Source organism: Aristolochia californica, unplaced genomic scaffold (genome assembly GCF_029961685.1).
Source record: "Aristolochia californica isolate CCGP_79_NKW_82.1479 unplaced genomic scaffold, dmAriCali1.0.hap1 SCAF_5, whole genome shotgun sequence".
Lineage (NCBI taxonomy): Eukaryota > Viridiplantae > Streptophyta > Magnoliopsida > Piperales > Aristolochiaceae > Aristolochia > Aristolochia californica.
In genome coordinates, this window is record NW_027182214.1 from 2,195,014 (window position 1) to 2,217,435 (window position 22,422).

Below are 22,422 nucleotides of genomic sequence, written 5' to 3' on the forward strand. Positions count from 1 at the left end.
ACAAAAACCATAACCCATCATTCCGAGGGACGTTTCTCGAAATGGGTGTGATTAAAATAGCTTGAGAATCAAAAACAGTAACAGCATCCATAATACATAGATGAATAATAAAAAATTTCATGATACTCAACCACCTGACGAATTCTGCTTCTTCCTCTGATGGTGGATGGAAGAGATGATAAGTACTTGTCTGCTGTCTACTGAAGATGATCAGAGAAGCGAAGAGTAGGTCAGTCGCTCTCGGTCGCTTACCAGATTCTTAAAGCTCATCGCTGGTTATTTTACTCTTCAAGGAAACAGTGTCATCAGTCAAATCAAAGATGTCAATGGGTTTGGCGGTCCCGATCGGCTCAGACTGAGAACCGGTTTGGCAAATAAACCGCGTTTGATCTAAACTCATTAGAGCTCTGCAATTCTATCTCTCATTATATTCCCATTTTATTCAACTCATTAGAGACATCAAGGCAATGGATGGAGCTTTCCCCGACATATTAAGGTATTGGGTGTTGAATTGACAAAGTCATGATTGTAAGGATTCCTTTTGCCTTCAAATCTGCTCTTCCAGTTCCTTCTCCGAAACAAGTGTGACAGCTAAGGCTGAAGGATCCTCTCATCTGTCCAACATATTTTATGAATGCAAGCAGACTTTGCAACATTAGTGTTTAAGAAAATGTAAAATTTACTGTGCTTACTGGCACTATCAAGGAGGACACAGTATCTGCAAAACAGAGATTAAAATATGATCCACAAGTCACTAAGCTCACAGTCATCTTCTCTCAAAAGAAGAATTCCCAATCATCAACATGCTAATGAGAACTATTATTTCCTTTACAAGGCTATACATGAATAAAAGTATGATATATAAAACGCAAATTCAAAGTGAAATTTGTGGAAGAGTCTCATGCTTATCACTGTAAATAGCAATATTTAAACAGTATAAAGAACTTTCATTACAACACAATTAAGCACCCAACAAGGACAACAGGACTAGGTAAAGCTATCTCAGACAAAGCTGAACTTCATCAATAACTTTACTGACTTAAGCTTCACTCCTTTTTTGTCAAAAAGTGGGACAGCTCGGATCCCTGATCTCAACTCAGAAACAGGCAAACATGTCTGACCACCAAAGTCATCCTTCTCAGACATGTCATACTCATGCACTTCAATTCGAAGCAATGCCAATTCTGGAACAGTCAGAGGGAATGTAAATTCTTCGTTCCAAACAGGAGCCCAGTCATCCTCAACTGTCTTTGTCTTTCTCATTACGGTATCATCTGGCACTCCTGCTATGCCTACCTGTAGACAGATTTAACAAATAACTCCACTCACTTTCTTCACTGTTATATTTCCACAATCGTACAGAGGAGAAAACAATTTAAATCATATTGTGGTGGAACCAATATATCATCTAAGCTATTGCTTTCAGTAACAGGTCATCCAACAAAACATTTACGCCTTTACTTCTGTGATGATAACAAATGAAGTGGTTAATAGTCCCAGTACCTGTTTGCTGCTAATCATGAGCTAATTCTTAATGAAAAAGGTGCATTACAAGTTTTGAAATAAAAGTTTGTAGAAAATCGGTTTTATAACTTATAAACACAGAAAACCACTTCATGGTCATCGTTGTTGAAGACTACAACAGGAAAGAGGAACCACAAGGACCATGGAAAGTAAATAAATCCATCCATTGTAGCACAAGAAGATGGATAACAAGGCCTCTCAATTAAATTTCGTGAGTACTCAGTGAATTTAGTTTAATAAGAGATGGGAGAAGCATGTGTTTGTCTAATCAGGTAACAAGAACCCATGACTGGTACAAGTTCATTCCCTACCCAATTGCTGCCAACAAGGTATCAGGGAGGAGCAGATAATCATGTAAAATTGCCAGATACATGCAATCATTTACATTGGTCCCAGAAAGAGAAGAGTGCCCATTTAGTGATCTGCTTGTCGGTTTACATTCTTGTGTTATTACCAATGATAAAAAATAAAAAAAAGGAGTTGTTTGTCTTCCATATAATACACTCCAAAACTTGACCCTATACAAGCATTCTAATCCCATGCAAGCAAAACATAATAAGATCAAACTACGCCCAACAGATCCTCACCTTTTAGATTTTATTTTTATTTTTTTGGTTTCATTTATTCATTGAAATGATACTGTCAACTGTAGTTTGTAATCAAGGTTCACTTGGTGAGAAACAAATAGCTTATACTGGTAAACTAATCATATACAGAAGCCAACACACCCTAACAGCTGAGGGACCTCAACTGGTTATTACCCGTGTGTAGAAGTCTGGAGGAGAATATAGATCAAAGTGAGTGTGATGGAAATCCAAGTACCATCCATCTCCCAAATATACTTTCACCTGTTCAGATTCCAATGATTGTAAGACAGTGTAATTCGTAAAAGAAATGCAACATGTATGATGTTGTTCTGGAAACTATTTACCATCAAGGTTTTCTTCACTGGTAAAACTTTTGTTGGATAAAAAATCTCATCATGTGGACCACTCTTCAAAAGAAAATCAGGTTTCTTCACATAGCCACATCCTCCATTCGCTCTGAACATTCCGTGCATCAACCAGAGCGATCGGCCATACCCCTAAAGCAGCAAAATACACAAAAAATTTAAAACATTCTCTTTAGAACATTGTGATCTTAGCTTGGTCCAGAAAATAAGTGGTGCCTCATCGTTAAAACCTTTAGCTAGAAAGATAATGAATATCACTGGAAGCAGTTTTTTCACATTACCTTCTAGTGAGAAAAATAAATAAATAAATAATCCTGCTCCATACTGCCAGTCAAGGACATAATCTACTTTTTAGTATCCCAATTAAATGCTACTACAGAAAATTGTACTTTTTGTTTTTCTCAATTAAAACAAAGTTGTGGGCTTTGTTGGGGATAAAAATTGGGTCATCTTATGTTACAGTTTCCATTGAAGTAGCCTCTTTTGAAAAATACTTGCTTTTTCAGTCTAAATATATATACGAGGCCATTCCCTCTCCTTCAAGTTCAAAAGAATCCCCAACTAAATACAAGGTATAGAAACATGCTTACAAGTTTTCAATCAATTTTCTAGCTATGATAAGGAACACAAACTGATCTGCCATATCCATACTCTTCAACATGTGAAAGATACAATTTCTCATCTTAGGCTCATTAAGTGACATCCTTCTTGTTTACTCTGCTGAGGGCTCTATGATTTGATGGTGGCAAAGTTACCCCGGCTGTTTGTTTGCAGATTCACTTCTCCCCTATTCTTTGAGAGAATATTTTTGTTTTCATCAATTGGGTTATAGGGAAGAATCTCCGTCATCCCTTCTTGACGTGTTTCAATGAAGCAGAGGACATCTTTAAATTTTTAACCAATGTCTGAAGCATAGCAAAAAAAAATTGAAGAACATCACCGAACCCTTTGGCTAGGGAAGGTGTTTCTTAACAACACCTTAGCATTTGCACCTCCCTCTAAGTGGCCTTTACTATTGAGAAAAGTGAATATTGAAGAGAGAAAAGAAAGAAATTGAGAAGAGAAGGAAATAGGGAGAAAAGAGATCTCAAATTTGAGTCTCGTTGACAGTCGAGCTCGACCCCTTTCTATTGAATAAGTGGGATTAGGTAATTTACAAAAATGCACGTTACATACTTATCACTTAGACCTTATATCTCCCACTCTACATAACCAACTTACATGAAATTAAGTCTAGAAACATAATAAAACATGTAGAATAAGTTGTCATAGAAATCTGTAACATCTGCTGATGTAAAATGACCAAAATACCCCCCAATAGCTTTTCTAATACTCCCCATCAAGTTGGAGCATATCTATCTATAAGGCCCAGCTTCTTGTAGAATGTCACAAACTCACATTTTCCCAAAGCCTTAATGAATACATCTCCAAGTTGATCTCCAGAACGAACGTCAGGAGTGACTACTTCCTTCTTCATTACAACTTCCCGAATAAAATGGCAATCCACTTCAATATGTTTCGTCCTCTCATAAAACATTGGATTTCCGACAATAAATATTGCTGCTTGATTGTCACAATTCATAATCATTAATTCATCTAAATGAAACCCCAACTCTTGTGTCATGTACCTTACCCACATCAATTCACTGATAGTGTGTGCTATTGCAACTTATCCTGTTTGTGTCATATACCCTGCTTCAACACTGGATCGAGCTACAACATTCTGTTTTTTACTTTTCCAACTTATCAAGTTTCCACCTAGAAATACACAGTATCTAGTAGTAGATTTCCTGTCCAGTTTACAACCAGTATAGTCAGCATCAGAAAAGGCTTCAATTTTAGGTGGTTACGAGGCTTAAAGAAGAGACTTTTTCAAGGTGACCCTATCAAATACCTCATGATTTTTGTGTAGCTACCAAATGGATTTTTCTTGGGCATTCCATTAACTGACTAACCAGACTAATAGCAAAAGAAATATTTGGGTGAGTAACAATAGCATATATAAATTCGTCAACCAACCTTTAACACACTATCTTATCATTGAGTTTAGCACTCGAATCATCATGAAGATCATGTCCAACTTTTATTGGAGTCTCAATCGATTTGGCTCCCAACAACTCACACTCTTGTAACATATCTGTTACATACTTCCTCTGTGTCAGTAGAAGACCTTCCTTATTTATTTTTCCATATAAATTTCCAAAAAAATATTTTAGCAAACCAAAGTCCTTAGTTTGAAAATATTTTACCAGATGTGTTTTGACCTCTTCAATACCAACCACATCGCTGCCAAACAATATAATATCATCCACATGTACTAACAACACCACGATACCGAATGACCACTTCAGGACAAAGAAGTGAATGGTCACATTGACTTCTAGAGAAACCCATGGACACTTGGCTAAATTTTTCAAACCATGCCCGTGGACTTTATTTTAAACCATATATGGCTTTCTTGAGTGTGAAAACTTTATCCATCTCCCCTTTAGCAACATACCAAGAAGGTTGCTCCATATAGACTTATTCATCCAGATCACCATACAAGAAAGCATTTTTTATGTCAAGTTAGCATAATGACCACCCCTGATCCACAACAATAGAAACTAAAATCCGACAGAGGATAATCTGGCAACAGGAGAGAATATCTCAAACACATCAATGTCATAAGTCTATTTGTAGCCATTGGCTACCAAGCTTGCCATGAACCTCTCAATAGAATCATTGGCTTTATCTTTCAGTGTACACCCATTTACATCCAACAATAGTAGCACCAGGGGGAAGATCACACAATTGTTAGGTCCTCCTATCTAATAATGCCTCCATTTCAACTTCCATGGCCTACTTCCACTGTGGAAAAGAATGAGCAGCCTGCACTGAAGGAGGAAACTTTTTATATTGGTTAGATAACAAACCAAAAGAAACAAAGTTAGACAATGAATAACGAGTACCTTTCCTAACACCTTCCCCAAGAGCAATGATATATCTGCAATGTTTTCTCAACAGTAATACTCAGTGAAGGTACATGACTATCCTCGTTAAGTAACTCACTCCACATTTAGGGCGAGTTAACCTCTAATAGATCAGCGATTACTAATGAAATCTTAAGATTCGATGAGAGTCTCTTCACAAAATAAAATCTTCCATTCTTCACTCAACTTCCATCAAAGAGACTCGCGGACAACCAAAGGGACAAGTTCGAGAGACCTTTCACAAGCAAGGAAATTGAAGATGCAACCCTTCAAATGCCACTTGATAAGGCCCCCAGACCGAATGGGTTCAATGGGAGTTCTATTGGTAGGATTGGTGCTTCCTAGGTAATAACATTCGGACTACAATGGATGATTTCTTCAGCAATGGCATCACCTATCACTGCATTGGTGCATCCCTCATATCCTTAATTCCTAAAAAAGACGATGTTGAATCAATTGCTAACTTCATACCCATCAGCCTTGTCTCCACCTCCTACAAGTTGATCTCCCGCATCCTTACCAGTTGTCTATGATCTATCATAGACAATTTCAAGAAAGGGAACCAATCAAGGATAGTACTAAACAAGACTTCAAGAAAGCAATTCACCAAGTATGCAAGAAGTTCTTGGACTCTATCTTGGATGGTATGGGATCCGAGAACAAATGGCATAATTGGATCTCCAGTTGCATTTCCTCGATGCCTATTATTCTATCCTCATAAATGGTAGTGCATGTGGGCATTTACGGAGCTCTAGGGGCTATCGACAAGGGGACCCCATATCCCCTTTTCTCTTTAACATAGTGGTTGAGGGTCTCACCAACCTCTTCAAACAGGCTTACGACCTTGACTAGCTCAAACCTCTCTCACCGGATGACCGCCTTAAAAACCCAATCATCTAGTATGCGAATGACACTATTATATTTTGAGAAGGCTCAACTAAACAAATCATTCGTATCAAGGCACTCCTACACATATTTGAGATCATGCCAAGTCAAAAAAAATTTAAAAAAAACTGGCAAAATGGGTTCACTCTGGATGAAAGCACTCTAAATGCTTTGGCTGCTTAGCTAGGCATCTCTCTCAGAGGCCTATTCCCCCCCCCTTGTGGAACCTAGTAATTGAAAAACTTTACTTAGCCGCCTATCTCATATCTGTAAGTACATATACAAAAAATTCACACAGTTCACCTTGCATTCATTTTTGGATGGACACATGGTCTCATAACACCCCGCTCAAAGATCAATTTCCACTCCTTTTCAACCTCATTAGACATCTGAATCCTCTCCTCTCTAGCATCCTTATTAATGGTGCCTTCCACGATGCAGATTAGAGCTAGCACTTCCAATGAGACCTTAACGATCTAGAGGTTGTTGAAATTAGCAACTTATGGGACAACTAAGCCAAGAATTCGTCAGGCATAACCATCCTGACAAGCTCATCTGGCACCTTGTGGTCAATGGTTCCTTCATTGTTGCTTCCAAATCACATTAACCACTAGGAACACTTCCCTTACTTCAGTGCCATCTACTTGGGTTCTCGTAGGTCTGCCCAAGGCAAAGTTCTTCCTATGGAGAGCTCATCACATGAAATTTCTAACCAGAGACAATCTTATTCATCATGGTCCTTATGGATCTCATGCTCCAAGCAATGTTTGCCCTCTTTGCCAGCTTGTTGATGAACCAATTGACCACCTTCTTCTTCAATGCCAGTTCTCTTGGCGCATTTGCTGTTTTTTCTTCAACAAGTTTGAAATCCCAATTTGTTTGCCTGATACTCTTTCAGGAGTTATCCAGCTCAATGCAGGCCTCAAGCTTCCCAATCTTGACTAAATCATGTCTCAAGCTTGTTTCACCATTGTCCCTTGGAATATATGGAACAAGCAGAATCGAAAGGTCTTTCAGCTGGCTTCTTCTCCTTGGCTGAGTGTTGCTAAGAAAGCCAGTCGTAGGTGGTTGTTTGGCTCGGTTCTCTTTCCATCTTCAAAGAAGGGCAGACCTCGTCAAGAGCAGCTGGTATCAAGTATCATGCCTCTCCCACTTCAGTCCCTCCCTGTTGAAACTTGGAAGCCTCCGAAGCCTAGCATTATAAAACTCAACTTCGACGGACTCATCCCCTGGCAAACTTAGGCCTTCAGTGCTTTCATAAACTCCTCAGGCATCATCACGGCTACCTTTGTGGGGCCCCTTGATCTTGTTGATTCCACAACTGCAGAACTTCAAGCCTTATGGTATGGGCTTATGGTGTTCATAGACAAATTCCAAGGCCCTCTCCATGTTGAGGGTGATTTCAAATGCATGGTCAATTGGTGCTCCGGGAAGAAAAAGCCTCCCTGGCATCATTGGTCTTGGTATTTTGAAACTTTGGTGCTTGCAAATTGTATTGTTTTTACTTGAAGCTATGTTCCTAGAGTAGCCAATAGTTTTGGCTGACTCTCTTGCTAAAGAAGGGGTTTCCCTCCAATCTCTCAATGTTAGGACCCCCCTCCCTGTAGATTTTGCCTTTGGGCATAATGAAACCACACTTTTCTCAAAAAAAAAAAAAAAAAACATAGATAGACTGTTAGGCTTCTTTTATTTACCAATTTTAAATGGTAGAGATTGTACTAGTTTACTTTTATGGTAATTTTCTTTTCTTTTTTTCTTCTTTCTTTTTGGCATATAGCGTACTGTTTTTTTTAAATTTTTTTTTTTTTTTTTTTTTTTTTTGAAATGGCATATAGCGTACTTGACTAGCTAATATGTTCTTGCTCAAATTTGACGTTTTCTTTCAGGTTTCTTTAATATTTCCACATATTAGAGTTAAAAATGCAAATGCACCCACTCCTAAGAGGAGATAAGTTTTTTGGCATCCAGTCATGAATCTAGCAATCATGGCAATAGCATTTATAAGAAAAGAAGTTCTTCATCTACCAAAATACAGAATGTAACCTGCATGTTAAAGGCAACCATCTGGGCTCCATGCATCCATCCAAGCATCGGATTGTAGTTTGAAGAGTCAATGCGCGTGCCCTTGGGATATATTCTTAGCAAGTTCCTCTGGGTGAACCTAGAAAAGACAAATGTCATTACTAAAAAACAGAAAGTTTGTTTACAGGAATGAACTTTCACATATAAATTTAAATATAAAAAAGATTCTTTGTAAATTTATTGATGCTGTCCTTTCCACATCAAATATTAATGGCACAGAGGAACTATCCTAAGGAAAAAGTTCACATTAAATAGGCAGTGTGAATAAGGTGTATAAGAAGCATGAAAAACTGCACGCGTCTACGAAATCAGCCAACACATATAATCAGTGTCACTGAAAAATGAACACAGGCTGTCTAATTTTAGACTAAGATCATGCTTGGTGCTACATGTATTGTGTCTAGGGGTATTTTGGGTTGAACCTATAAACTGTTTTCTACTTGTTATTAACCCAAGGGGCATTTATGTAATTTTGGTAAATTACTCGTATAATATGAGAGGGGTGTCAAACAGCAGAAATTCAACTTCCTAATTCTCTTTCTCTGACAAATTTGCTGTTTCTCTCATCCATCTTCCTCTTTTTGTGAAAAAAATTTATTGATGATTTTTCAAGAATGACAAAACTTTTTTGACGGTTGAAAGATAAATCTGAATTATATTCCATGCTTCTGAATATTTTCAATGGCAATGGTGAATAAGATCATACACATATTAAAAATTATGGTCTTGTAATGCTGAAGGGTATGTATCTTCTTACTTTTATTTGTTACTAGAGCATTTTTTGCAAACATTTGTGCTTATAGCCCTCAGGATAATAAATCTTGCTCAAAAAACGAATAGAAATGCACTATCTCAAAAAAAAAAAAAAAAAAAAACTAGTTGATCTTCTCACTAAAGCACCAGTGCAAGTGTTATTGACTCATATTTCTTCTTTCCTTCTTTATTTTCTGGTTGTCCCATCGATTTGTTTTCCTCTCTATTCTATTTCTAAATTTATTCAGAGTTGGTTAAACTAAAAAGCAAAAGTTTATAAGACCATCTGAAGCTAAACCAATAGTATAAAGCTGCACTAGCTTAGTACCCCCCATGTACCTAGAAGCTGGAGTTTCATCTGCAACATGACTAGATAAATAATTTCATAATCTTACCAAATAAAGCACTCACATGTATGTTGTTCAAATCTTATAATAAATTTACCTGTCAGCCAAATGCATTCAGTACCTGACAAGTTCAATACCATGAGTTTCTGCAGCATTTTCTAGCTCTAGCTCACTCATGCTTAAACGTCTGACTTTATTTGGATCCACCTGTAGTATCTCTGTTAACGTACCCTTTCCATGCCCAGCATGAATTGCAATTAGATGTTTGTATTCTGGAGCTTCATTCTCTTGTTTATGGTCACCATCATCTGGATCTCCTTCCTCCTGATGAAGGTCCTCATTATCGTGCTCTTTATGCTAACAATAGTTTATGAATCCAATCAGATAATAGGCATATATCAGTATTTTTATGCATGTGCATGTGTCTTGGTGTCTAGGTGTGTATGTCTATTGAGACATAGAAAGGGGGAGAGAGAGAGAGAGAGAGAGGAAAACTAATGCAAAAGGCGTTACTTCTCAAATTACCTTATCAACTGCTTCAAGTTTCGTTTTAAGGTCCGGGACTTCTTTTCCCCATGTTTCTTCATCCTCTGAGCTCTTTTTCTTTCCAGATTCATTCTCCTTTTGACTTTTGCTCTCCATGTATTCTTTTGGGGGTTTGGTTGAAATGATGAACCGTTTCTTTAATTCTTCAGGTGAAGGAAATTCTTTCAAAGGGTCTGAATCGGGGTAAAACAGCATATCTCCGAATGTTTTATTGATCATCTTCAAAAGATAAGTCTTTCAAGTCAAAGAAAGAGCATATCTGAAATAAAGAAAAGAAAAGGCTCCAAGATAAAATTAAATGCTTACCTGAGCCACTTTAGCCTGAAGATCCGGAGTGAGATGATCCTCAAGAGTTATCACAACAGGATATGGAGATGCAACAAAAGCATATTCTTTTATTGTTCTCAAGCACTTAATGAGCTCCACCGGTGTAGTTAGTGTCCTATAGTGTTAGCAGAAATAATAATGTCACAAGACAAAATATTTTTTATTTGAACATTATTATGAGATATAAAAGAATGCTCACAGACAGCCTAAATAAAAAAAATAAAATTAGGTTATTGAACAAGGTAATGCTTGCACAAACATGAAATAACTAATAGATTAAGAAAGATTCAAAAAAGAACATGAAACAAAAAGTGTAAGATTGCAAATATGCTACTAAGAGAGAGAACTAGAAGCTTGAGAGATAAAAAGTGATGCCTCTCACTGCACATATTTCTGTTGGCCCATTAGAATCAGACCCATAATATGCAACATTTACTGGGAGGGTCAAGCAATGAGTCCATAACATGTATTTGCTTTTCTTCTTTCATTAGACCTCCCAGTAAACCTGCTTTGTTAGAAGTCAGGGGTAATTTTAGTCATTATACATGTGGGTAGTCTAAATATAGAGAAGTAGAAGTTGTCTAGAAATTAATATGTGTTTAGAAGGGGCAAAGTTACAATTTTTATTTTATTTTATGCTCTCTTATATGCTGCTGACTGAGTTCACTTATGAGGGGTATTTTGGTCATTTTTTAAACCCACTTAAGTGAGATTAATAAAAAAGTTAAAATGAAGTCTCAATTTTCACTTTACTTCTAATCTTGTGGTTCGAAAACTAGATTGATTGTCATGCCTCTAGAGCAATATGAACATCCTCATTGTTGAGTGGGAAAAAGTCCTACATTATGAGGTTAAGCAATAGGCCTCTTAAGTGGCTCGTCATTCTGGGATGGAACTAGGCTCAACCTAATAGTGGTATCAAAGTAGGTTAAGTGCATGGGCCAAGGCCCAGTTTGTGAGCTCTTATTTGTACATTGTGAGCTCTTGTTATGGTCTTGCAGGACCATAAGAGTACACCTTGCCCTCCCGAGCCGATGACCACAGCAACGGGGACCAGGTCAGGAGCCCATACTCCCTTACGGCGCCCCGCCAGGGGCGTGCGGTCCACCTGCACACCTGGGACTCGAAGTCTGGACGTAGCGCCTGCACCTAGCCAATACTACCCAAAAGACCGGCCTGTTAGGAGCGGAAGACATAGGTACTTAACCCAGGACCATAAAATGTTAAGCACCTAGCCAATACTACCCAAAAGACCGGCTTGTTAGGAGCGGAAGGCATAGGTACTTAACCCAGGACCGTAACCCCACCTTCGCTAGCCGACGACCACGGTGGTGCAACGACACTGGCCCAACCGATAATACCTAGACGCGACCTACCAGTAATTTTAATCCAGCCTCTGCGACCTACCAGTAATTTTAATCCAGCCTTTGCGCTCCCTGGGACTCGAACTCGCGACATGGGAACCCGCTCTGATACCAAATGTTAAGCACCTAGCCAATACTACCCAAAAGACCGGCCTGTTAAGAGCGAAAGGCATAGGTACTTAACCCAGGACAATAACAGCTCCATGAGTTGAGGGTCAGGTGATTCGTATGTTCTAGACACGTTGCAGACCCGTTATGTGCAAACTTGGACAAGAGGAGTGTTGAGTGGGAAAAAATCCCAAATTGATAAATGTTAAGAAAAATAACTAAGTTATCAGGTTGAGCAATAAGCCTCTAAGTGACTAGTCATTTTGGGATGGAACCGGGCTCAATCCAACAGTGGTATTAGAGTGTGAATGATATTGCATCGACCACATGTAACCTGACATGGCTAATCCTTGTAAGATCTTCCAAATACTTGTTCACCTCATAGTTGGCTAAACTCTCATCATACGCCTTCAAATCAAATATGGAGGATGAGCGACATGCTGGCCTCTTAAATCTTGATAGCATGCTCTTGCTTCATCAATATTTAAAGTCGCCGCGGATCCACAAAGATGATTCACAATCTTCCTGGATTCTAATTTCGTTTTCTCCCTTCCCTCACAATAGAGGGAACTGACACCATCAATTTCAAGTAGAACTTTCAAAAAAACTTTATTCCTCAACACAATGGATGAAGCTTGGTTTCGGAGCGCAACAAGCCAGTAGAAAGCAAGGTGAGGCTGCTCCTCATTTAACCTCAAAAATCTGGTCACTTAGAGAGAAGAATCACTTGCTTGTCGAAGTTCAACGCTCCTATTCAACTATCCCGCACTTTTGTTGGATTGAGCACAGTTTCATCCCAAAATGACTAGGCAATTAATAAGCCTATTGTTCAACCTTATAACTTGATCATTCTTCTTAACACTTCTCAAAGTGGGACTTTTTCCTACTCAACACTCATGATGACCAACATGACAGATGCATCATTGATGTTGATAATGGTCTTACAAGCGATCCTTCAACTAGGGTTGTGCAAATGACTGAACATTCTAAAGTGGATATAGGGACTGGATATTGGAAGGTATGAATATCAATATTCAAAAATATAATGTAAGAAATAAAAATAAACAAACTTATCTCAATCAATACAGCTAAGAAACTTGTTGAAGATTGTAATCCCGGGGTATAACTGTAGTTTTACTTATGGGTAGCTTAGTCTTTACCCCTCTCTCTCCAATAGGTTTAGTACTCGCACGATAATGTAATTATTTTTCAGTTTTATTTCTTTAGAACAGTGATATACTAGTGTAATAGGGAGACAATGGCATTTCAGTCTTTTTACTATTCTTTACTTACGTTAATACATAAAGGAGTTAGTGGGTCGACCTGACCCCTAGTTTGCTGCTCTCTTTCCCGCAGCAAACCCTATTCTCTCAATTCTCACACTTCCTTTGATTGTTGAATTTTTTGTGTTATTAATAGTTTTTAGGGATTCTTGTTGAACACTTACCTCAAGTGATTCAACTGAACAACCATAGAAAGTCTCTTTGGCTATGAATTGCTCACTTCGAGTATTTGTCCAAGATCTCAAACCCCTAACACCCATGGGAATAATGACTATTGAATAATCTGTAGAGGTTGAGGAACATGATAAGTTCTCAAATTTTCAGCCTTCAAATTGAGAGACTTTACTGATACAGGAATGCATCTCCCTTGAGGTTCTCAATTCCATAAAAAACATTTAATGATATAAGCCTGATATGAGTTGCTTTTCAATTCCATAAAAAAAATTTAATGATATAAGCCCGATATGAGTTGCTTTTCAAATCCGGTTTAACATTTATAGTTACACTTTCATGTCGCCAACAGTATTTATTTTGAATCCCAAGAATTAGAACATAAAACTCAAAATAAAGATTCCATGATTAAAAGATTACCAGAATCATATATTCGGTGCCTCAGCACTGGTACATTCAAACTAACTATAATAAAGAATAAATTCTTCAACTTGAACCTGAGAACAGGTTTTCCTCATAACCATAACAGTTTTCTACATTTTTTTTATAAAGATGTATTTATATTAACAAGAGAAATTACAAAAGAGGAGGGACTAGATCCCTGACAACAAGCGATTGGGATAGCTCCGTGCTCGACAAGCACATCTGCTGCCAAATTTGTCGATCTCGGAATGTGAGACCAAATACAAGATAAAATTGAGGTAATTTCTAGAATCTCCCGAAAGATGTCCCAATGATGCCATGAGGGAGAGGATGCACACTCACACCATCCAATGACCACCTTCGTGTCAAAATGGTTCGTCCACTCTTGTAGGCGGTAGCTTTCCGCACCTAACAGATCGGTCTTTTGGGTGTATTGGCTAGCCGTTGACATGGTATCAGAGTTGGGCACGCCACGTCCCGCGTTCGAATCCCGTGAGAGGCGGTCAAGAATGGGCAGGGTGGGTGTCAAAGTAGTTCCGTCCACTCTTGTAGGTGGTAGCTTTCCGCACTTAACAGATCGGTCTTTTGGGTGTATTGGCTAGCCGCTGACACTTCGAGTCCCCTTCAATATGAAGGGGACCACTGCACTTGTCTCTGAAAACACGGAGCCCGTTGAGGAGGCCATAAAGCTCAACGGATGTAGAATCGGATATGCCTAAAGGACCAGCGTAAGAAAAAAATTGATTACCAGATGGATCCAAAATAACCCCTTCAAAGCCAGAAAACCCGGGATTACCAAGAGAAGTGTCATCAAAGTTCAACTTAAGGTAATCAGGATCAGGAAGGGCCCATTCCTACATTACTTGGACCTTTGTCCCAGAGTGCATCATATCCAAATTTCTCCAGTTTTTACGGAGAGGGGTACCCACTAAGGAGGAAAAAGACTTCATTGTCAGAAGCCAAGAAGAGATATGTCACACCACTTGGTCTACGACACAGTCCATTGATTCACTTTTTGTATCAAATCGCCTTCAATTGCGTTCATTCCAAAGCCCCCATGAAATGAAACTAGCACAAGCGGAGAGCATCACTTTACCGAGACCCAAAAGGGGAGTACCAATGAGCAACTTGCTGAAAGAGATCAGATCAGCCGCCATGCAGAATTGTAACCCCATCATACTGAGAATGGAAGTTCACACCTTCCATGAGAAGGTGCATCGTAGCAGAATGTGGCTTGTGGTTTCAGCTTCAATGTTGCAAAAGAGCACAGGGGGTCAATTGAGGGGTGACCTCTTCTTCTAAGCACGTCTGCCGAGAGAATCTTGCTTTGACAGGCACTCCACATGAAGAATTTTATCTTAGGAGGTGCACAGAGATGCCATACGAAATAGACCTCATGCTCCTTTTGAGACGGATTCCAACCATTAATGTATCCGAAAGCAGATGATACCTCTTTTGTCCGGCCACCAAATGAGCTTGTCAACCTCTGAAGGTCGAATTTTTACCGAGCTTACAGAATCCATCAAACGACTGGCTTTCGAAGCCCCTGTATCAGATAGACCCCTTCTGGAATGAAGGCTCAGACTGCCCCTCTCAAAAGCATCAACTACTGATATGTCTCTACATGCAGAGAGGAGAAAAAGACTTTTGAAAGCAATCTGTAGCGGCTCCTGCCCCATCCACAAATCATCCCAAAAATTGAGGGATCTACCGTTTCCAACAAAGAATCTACTAGCAGAGAAATTTTTTTGGAAGAATTAGGTATAATGCTCTCCAAATTTAAGTTAGACCTCTTCGATTCCCTCCTGAAAACAACCAATGAGCGACACCATCGAGTTTGACAAGAACCATTTCCTTCCAAAGATTTGAAGAAGGTGTATTGAACTTCCATAACCATTTTAGGAGCAACGCTTGGTTCATTTCCTTTGATTTCCGAATCCCCAGGCCACCCATATTTTTTGGCAAACAGACATCATCCCATTTGACCATATGATATTTAAAGGCATCACTCGATCCCTTCCATAGAAATCTTCGTTTGAGCTTATCCATAGTCTTACATATGGATGTAGGACAGGGCATAAATGATAATGCATAATTCGGGATGCCAACAATGCAAGACTTGAGGAGGATGAGCCTCCCAGCCTTACTGAGTAGACACCCCTTCCAAGTTGCTAGCCGGGATTCAATTTTCTCAAACACCGGATTCCAAAAACTTTTGCATATGCGGCCATTGAATAATGGCAAGCCGAGATAGGTAGCTGGTAGGTGGCTTGTTATGCAGCCAAATAAACTCGCCATCTCTACAAGGAGCTCAAGGTTGACAATGAAACCCATGAGAGAAGTTTTTCCCCAATTGACTTTCTATCCAGAAGCTAATTCGAATAGATCTAGTACTGCTTTAATCTTTCTAGCTCCATCAATGTTATCGATTCCAAATATGATGGTATCATCTGCATACTGGAGGATGGGAACATTAAAGGCCTGTTGGTAGGAGGAAGCCACCCAAGATTGACCGCCGAGTAAAGCACTGCAAAGGGGAATTCAGCAACCATGTTAAATAGAAGTGGGGAAAGCAGATCACCCTGTCTGATCCCTCCGGTCCCTTTGAAATACTCACAAATTGAGCCATTGAGGATGAGAGAATAAGAGGCCGAGCCCACACAATTTCTGATCCAAAATCTCCAATTTTCACCAAAATCCATTTTTTCCATAATCTCATCGAGCAAGATCCAGTTGACTCTGTCGAAAGCCCTTTCGAGATCGAGTTTCAAGGCAATTCTTGGATCCTTGTTATGATGGAAATGATCAATAAGCACATGAGTTGCCATAGCAGAATCCAAAATTTCTCTTCCTTTAAGGAAATCGTCTTGCCCTCTGTGAATGACAGTTGGGAGAAGAACCTTTAAACGGTGAGCCAAAATTCTACTTATGATTTTGTAAGCACTTGTGACAAGACTGATCGGCCGGAAGTCCTCTGACTTCTCAACACTAGCTTTCTTCGGACCAAGGCAATAAAAGATGCGCCAATACTGCGAAAGGTGATACCATTTCTGAAGAAGTCGTGGATCATTGCTATGATATCCTCCTTTGAGCTGAGGCCAAAATATTTTTAAAAAATCCCCATTGAAACCATCAAGACCCGGCACCCTATCACTTTCCATGCCAAGAACGGCATGCTCAATTTTTCCGACAAAGAAAGGAAGTTCTAATAAAGAGGCAACTACTAGAGAGAGATGAGAGAAACTGATGTGTTGAAGCCTTGGCCTGTTAGGGCATTCCTTCGAATATAAATCTGTAAAAAACTTCAGCAACACATTGGTAATTGAGGTCCCGACACAACATTACTTCATTATTGATACATAATGAGGTAATTCGGTTGGACCTCCATTTTGCCGAAGCCACGGCATGGAAAAATTTTGTATTTGCATCTCCCTCCTTCAGCCATTTAAATTTGGCTCTTTGCTTCCAACGAATTTTCTCTTGATCAGAATGGTATTGAGTTTAGAGTTAAGAGAAACTCGGGAAGAAAACTCCACCGGAGTTAAATACCTTTGTTCTTCTACCAAATCCAGGTACGCAATCTGAGAAATGAGAGAAGCCTTCTTGGCTGCCAAAGAGGAACGACGGTTTGTGGCCCATTCTTGATTTTTCCTTTTAAGAATCGCAACTTCAAAGGGAAGGCCTACTCCCGTCTACCCAGGCTTGGACCATCAGTTTTTTGCATTTTAACATGCATATTTTGAAACTTTGAGAGGTTTGACAAACCCGGTGTGTTTCTAAAAAGTAAAAATGGACAAACACCCTTCTTAACTTAAGTCAATCATTACCACTTACATTTAACAATTAATGACTTTTTACCATCAAGTGACTTAACAACAACGTTAATTAAACTTGTGCACTGCAACAAATACCCCTGGTGAGACTTGAACTCAATATCTCAAACTAGAAACCACCCCCCACCCCCTCCCCGTGGCGATAGTCAAAAGGCCCAACAAACACAACTTAACACCACTATATTTAACAATTAACATATTGAAATTAGTAACACCAACTATTCTATTTCTCACTTTAACCAAAACAAAGAAGAAAAAAAAAATTATAGTAGGGGTGGGGGGAAAGGGGAAAGGGAGAATGTTCATCATTCTCAAAAAAAAGATAAATAAATAATAATGAAACTATTTGTTGAGGAACGAATTTTTAATAACATAACTCATCCTGATTGTTGAACAGCAACACAGTAGATTGATCGGATGATTTGGCTTCCTGATGACAGCAGATGATCTGGTTTCCTGATGACAACGGTCGTTTCTCGGTATCTTCGGCTTGTCAACATCTTATGGGTTGGACCCGGTCTCCCCCTCCTCACTCGACTGCCATCGCTTGACTTCTCTTGGCTCCTCCCAAAGTGAAATTTTTTCTCTGGAGCGCCTACCGCAATAGAATCCTCACTGTCGACAATCTCATACGGCATGGCAATACTACTCCTATTCCCCTCTGCCCCTTCTGTGGGCTGAAGATTGAGACTATTAGTCACCTCCTTCTTCACTATGCTTTCGCCTAACAAGTTTGGACCTCTCTGATCGACAACATGGGCCTCCATTTTTGCATCCCTCATGACTTGAGCACCATGTGCCGCTACCCCTCCGGGGTCTGCCTTCCCAGTCTTGGCAAGCTCCTTTTATCGGCATGTATTGTTTATATTCCCTAGTGCCTCTGGAAGGAAAGGAACTCCTGGTGTTTTGATTGTGCTTTCCGCTTAGCTGCTGAGGTGGTTTGTACTGTAACCACTTGGATCCGCGCTTGGAAAGAATTTACGTGCCTCTCATGCGCTCCTCTCTGCACCAACTGGAAGGTTATTGCTCACTTCCGGTCCCCCCCCCCCCCCCCTGCTGGTCACTTTAATGGCAGTGCTCTTGAATCCAGGATTGGCTGGCTTTGGTGGGGTGATCTTTGATCCAAGAGGCACAACTATTATCTCATATTCTGACCCACTCAGCATTGCAAACTCAACTACGACTGAGTTCTCGGGTCTTCTTCATAGCCTCTGCATATTTTAGAATCACTTCCGCTTTTTGTGGAAGGAGACTCAAAAGTTGTCATCGGATGGTACTCCACCGCCTCCTTCCCTCTTTGGCGTCATTGGCATCATTTTCTCGATATCATAGATATTGTCTCCTCTATTTCATGTACTTGGTCCCAAGTACTTAGATCAGCCAATATAGCAGTAGACTCTCGTGCTAAATTGGGTCCCTCCCTTCGATCTCTTGTTGTTAGGGGAGGCCTCCCTTGATGTATTTTCTTGCTTTCCTTGAAATAAAATCATCACAGTTTTAAAAAAATGAAATACAGTAGATTGATAATGCTCTTTGTATATAATATATATATATATACATATATATAGGAAAGCACTTCCACAAATGGATTTTAAAAGACCATCTTTAGTAAGGTTCTTGATGTATGTAATCTGCATTAGGGACATATTTGTAATTTATCATTTTTGCTATTTGCTGTTGCCAAATGAGCATATATTTAACTTTTCTTTTCAAAAAGATCAAAAACAGAGATGTCAATCTCTGATTAAGCTTGACTGTTCTCCCTCACTTTTCCATGTCAAATACTTTAGTCTCCCATTCTCTCCTCTCTTCTGTCTTCCTCTTCTCCTTTTGTCTTCTCTTTTTGCTGGATCTGCTTCTTCATAGTTGCTTAGTTTGTTGCAGTCATGTAAATGTGCATTCCTCATCAAGGCAAGACCCAACAGTTTTCCTTATGGAGATTATTCATTATACAGAACTGAAATGAGATTCTTTGTTTAATTTATTCTTCTAATAGTTAGTAAATAATCGTCACAGTTCTCATAAAACTGTAAAGTACACATGAAACTAAACATTACTGATTAAAAATTACAATCCAGTCAATCTTTTTCAGCTATTTTGTACTTTGAATATATTATATATCATATATGGCAATAGTGGGATCAAACTAAGGCAGAAGTAACCAGATTGAATTAATAAATCCCCATATTCCATTTTGTCATACACTTCATTTTAAGAAAAAGTCTTTCAAGGAATTCATCTTATGCTGCATGAACTGGTCATATTTTTTTTACCAAATCAATAACAAACCTCACAGAAAGTACTTGGACAAATCACAGAATAGATACCAACTATAGGATATCAAGATTGGATCTACAAATAGCTAACTTTTCTTTTAAGACTCTTGTTGAGGGACTTCTTCATGGAACCTTACAAGATTGACATTTTTACTAGAAGATGATAAATCAATATTTAAATTTAGAAATGTAAAACTATTAAGATCACCAGTTAGATCAAACTTAGAGCTAAAAATAGATATTTGCAGCAAAATCAATAATTAATATTATTCTTACTCTTCTTTACTTAGCTCTAAGACAACCACAACCTAGTGTACACTGAACTTTGAACTAAGGGCATTTGAACATAGATCTCTGTGAAAATCAAATCCATACCTTCCATGGTAAATAGCCACATTATCCCTCATCGAATTTGGCCACATATCTAGTTCAATAACTCTAACACCTCTCTCAAGTGCTGTCCTTATCGGGACATCACTGGCATCACTGCTGAGTTGGTTCCCCGTTAAATAGGAATTATGGCCTGTATATATAAAATAATGTGATAACGGGGCAGTCATATCATGGTGAACCTGAAAGGAGACACATAAATACCATCATATACCAAACATGTATCTTCACTTCCTACTCATAAGAAAAGAAAAAACTTTTCTGGGGCAATGTAAAAAGCTTGTAGCATCTCTAAGTTCTTTACAAAATGGAGAAAGATTAGTTTCATCGCCCATTTATGTTTTCTGCTTCAAGTCCACCAATGCAACCGGAGTGTCACCATGAATGGTACTAAACTGAAGTTTTTATGCTGAGTGGAAATTCAAATTAATAGACAACTCTCTTCTTTACTGGACAGACCGGACCCTCGAGCGATGAAGGCAATACTAGACAAATTCTCACCGAAAAAGAAAACATCCTACCCCTCGAGAAGACGGAAGAGGCGGATTACTGTCTCCGGTGAGATATCGAATGAAAGCTTCGAGGTTAAGCCCCCTGGTCAGAAAAGTGCGTAAATGCTTAAGTTCCCGGAGGCTGTGAAGGATTGCCTTTGCGTCCTCCTTTGTAGCCGACTCCTCCCCTTGGAATTCGACCAAGAATCGGTGCAACTGATCCACACCCATAATGCCATTCTCCGAGAACTGCTCGAACACCAACTTGACTTCCGCCGGCGCGTCCGCAGAACCCAGTTTGAATTTCCGCCGGAAGCAAAAGCACACTCTGTAAGTCGCCATTGAATCGCAGAGAAAGCAACGGCCAACACTATTTTTCCAATGAGTAAAATACGAAGTTCAACATTCTTCCCCGCGACCCACGTCAACAGTGCCATAAAGGAATCGAATCCCATTCGTTTCTCTCCGAAGTAAAAGCAATCTTCAACGGGCATTTGGGTCCCAGTTGGGTTCTCTATCACGTCGTCCTCACGACTCGCTCTGCTGGCTTCCAGTCGTGCAGTTGGTTGGTATTTTTTTAATCTGATCTTCGATTGGAATCCACGAGCATAAAATAGAAATTCACGACAGGTTTTCAGTTTTTACACCTGTAAAGTGATTTTATATGAACAATCCAGTGTGGCCTTATGCTTCAACATCATCGTATTCCTCCAAAGTTTAAAATGGATTAGAATAACGGAGAAGAGAGGTTTGGTAGCACCTGCTTTTCTTCGCTCTCGGGCAGATGCCCGATTCCTCTACATGGACGTAAACTCCTATATGATTCGTTATATCAAGCATATATTGGGTAGTGATGGGCATCTCGAATTTCCTACATATCTCAGTTCATATCTGTTGAATTGTGGAGATAAATGGGTTAATTTCTTCATAAAACTAGCTTTTATTCACTTTATTCATTCATGTGATTTTAATGGAATAATTAATATCAATAATATGTATTAACATATCTAATCCTTTTTGTGTATTAGTTTAGATATATTTGACATGTCACCTACAAGAATGTTATTATCCATACATATATATAAATCTAAAAAATGAGATATATAATTTCAAGTCGATGTGTATACAAATTTTCAAAAACTCGTATACGCATTAACGAATATTTAAAATACTTGTGTATCTTGTTTTAGATAATGTAGCTCTACATTAACTATATGGATTAGACGAAATCGAAGATTTAATTTATTTTTAAGCGTAATAAGGAAACTCAAAAATGGGGATTTGAATAAACTAGAAACTGTAACTCAAATGACACGAATCTACAACTTAAACGAGTTTGACGTGGTAGTATAATTAATATATGATTAGTATATGTAAAAATGTAAAATTATATGACTGGGTATTTATCAACAAATAAAAATATACATATTTACATTTTGGAATAAATATTGAACAAATGAAGGGAGAAATACACCTCTATTTGGAATTAATGTAGCTCTACTCCTTTTAACTAGTTTGGTCTAATTAAAGATTTCACAAATTATGCTAAATATGACTAACTAAACCATCCATTTAATTCAAACACACCTTCAAACCTAGTAATAACATTTCAAATCACCTCAATAAAATGTGAAATCAAATGACTAATTTGTTGTTAATTGTAGTGATTTTGCTATAGTCCATAGAAAAGATATT

General features: G+C 38.8%; 1 protein-coding gene across 1 annotated transcript; it reads right to left on the reverse strand.

Annotated features, from left to right (window-relative positions):
- Nucleotides 1-842: 842 nt before the first annotated feature.
- LOC137965675 (phosphoinositide phospholipase C 2-like) lies at nt 843-21,125 on the reverse strand. Its single transcript, XM_068811984.1, has 9 exons — nt 20,758-21,125; nt 20,222-20,418; nt 10,368-10,503; nt 10,041-10,280; nt 9,637-9,872; nt 8,377-8,494; nt 2,456-2,608; nt 2,286-2,372; nt 843-1,296 (listed from the first exon to the last, which is right to left on the reverse strand). The coding sequence occupies exons 1-9, from the start codon at nt 21,067-21,069 to the stop codon at nt 1,003-1,005; spliced, it is 1,773 nt and encodes a 590-aa protein (XP_068668085.1). The 5' UTR covers nt 21,070-21,125; the 3' UTR covers nt 843-1,002.
- Nucleotides 21,126-22,422: the final 1,297 nt, after the last annotated feature.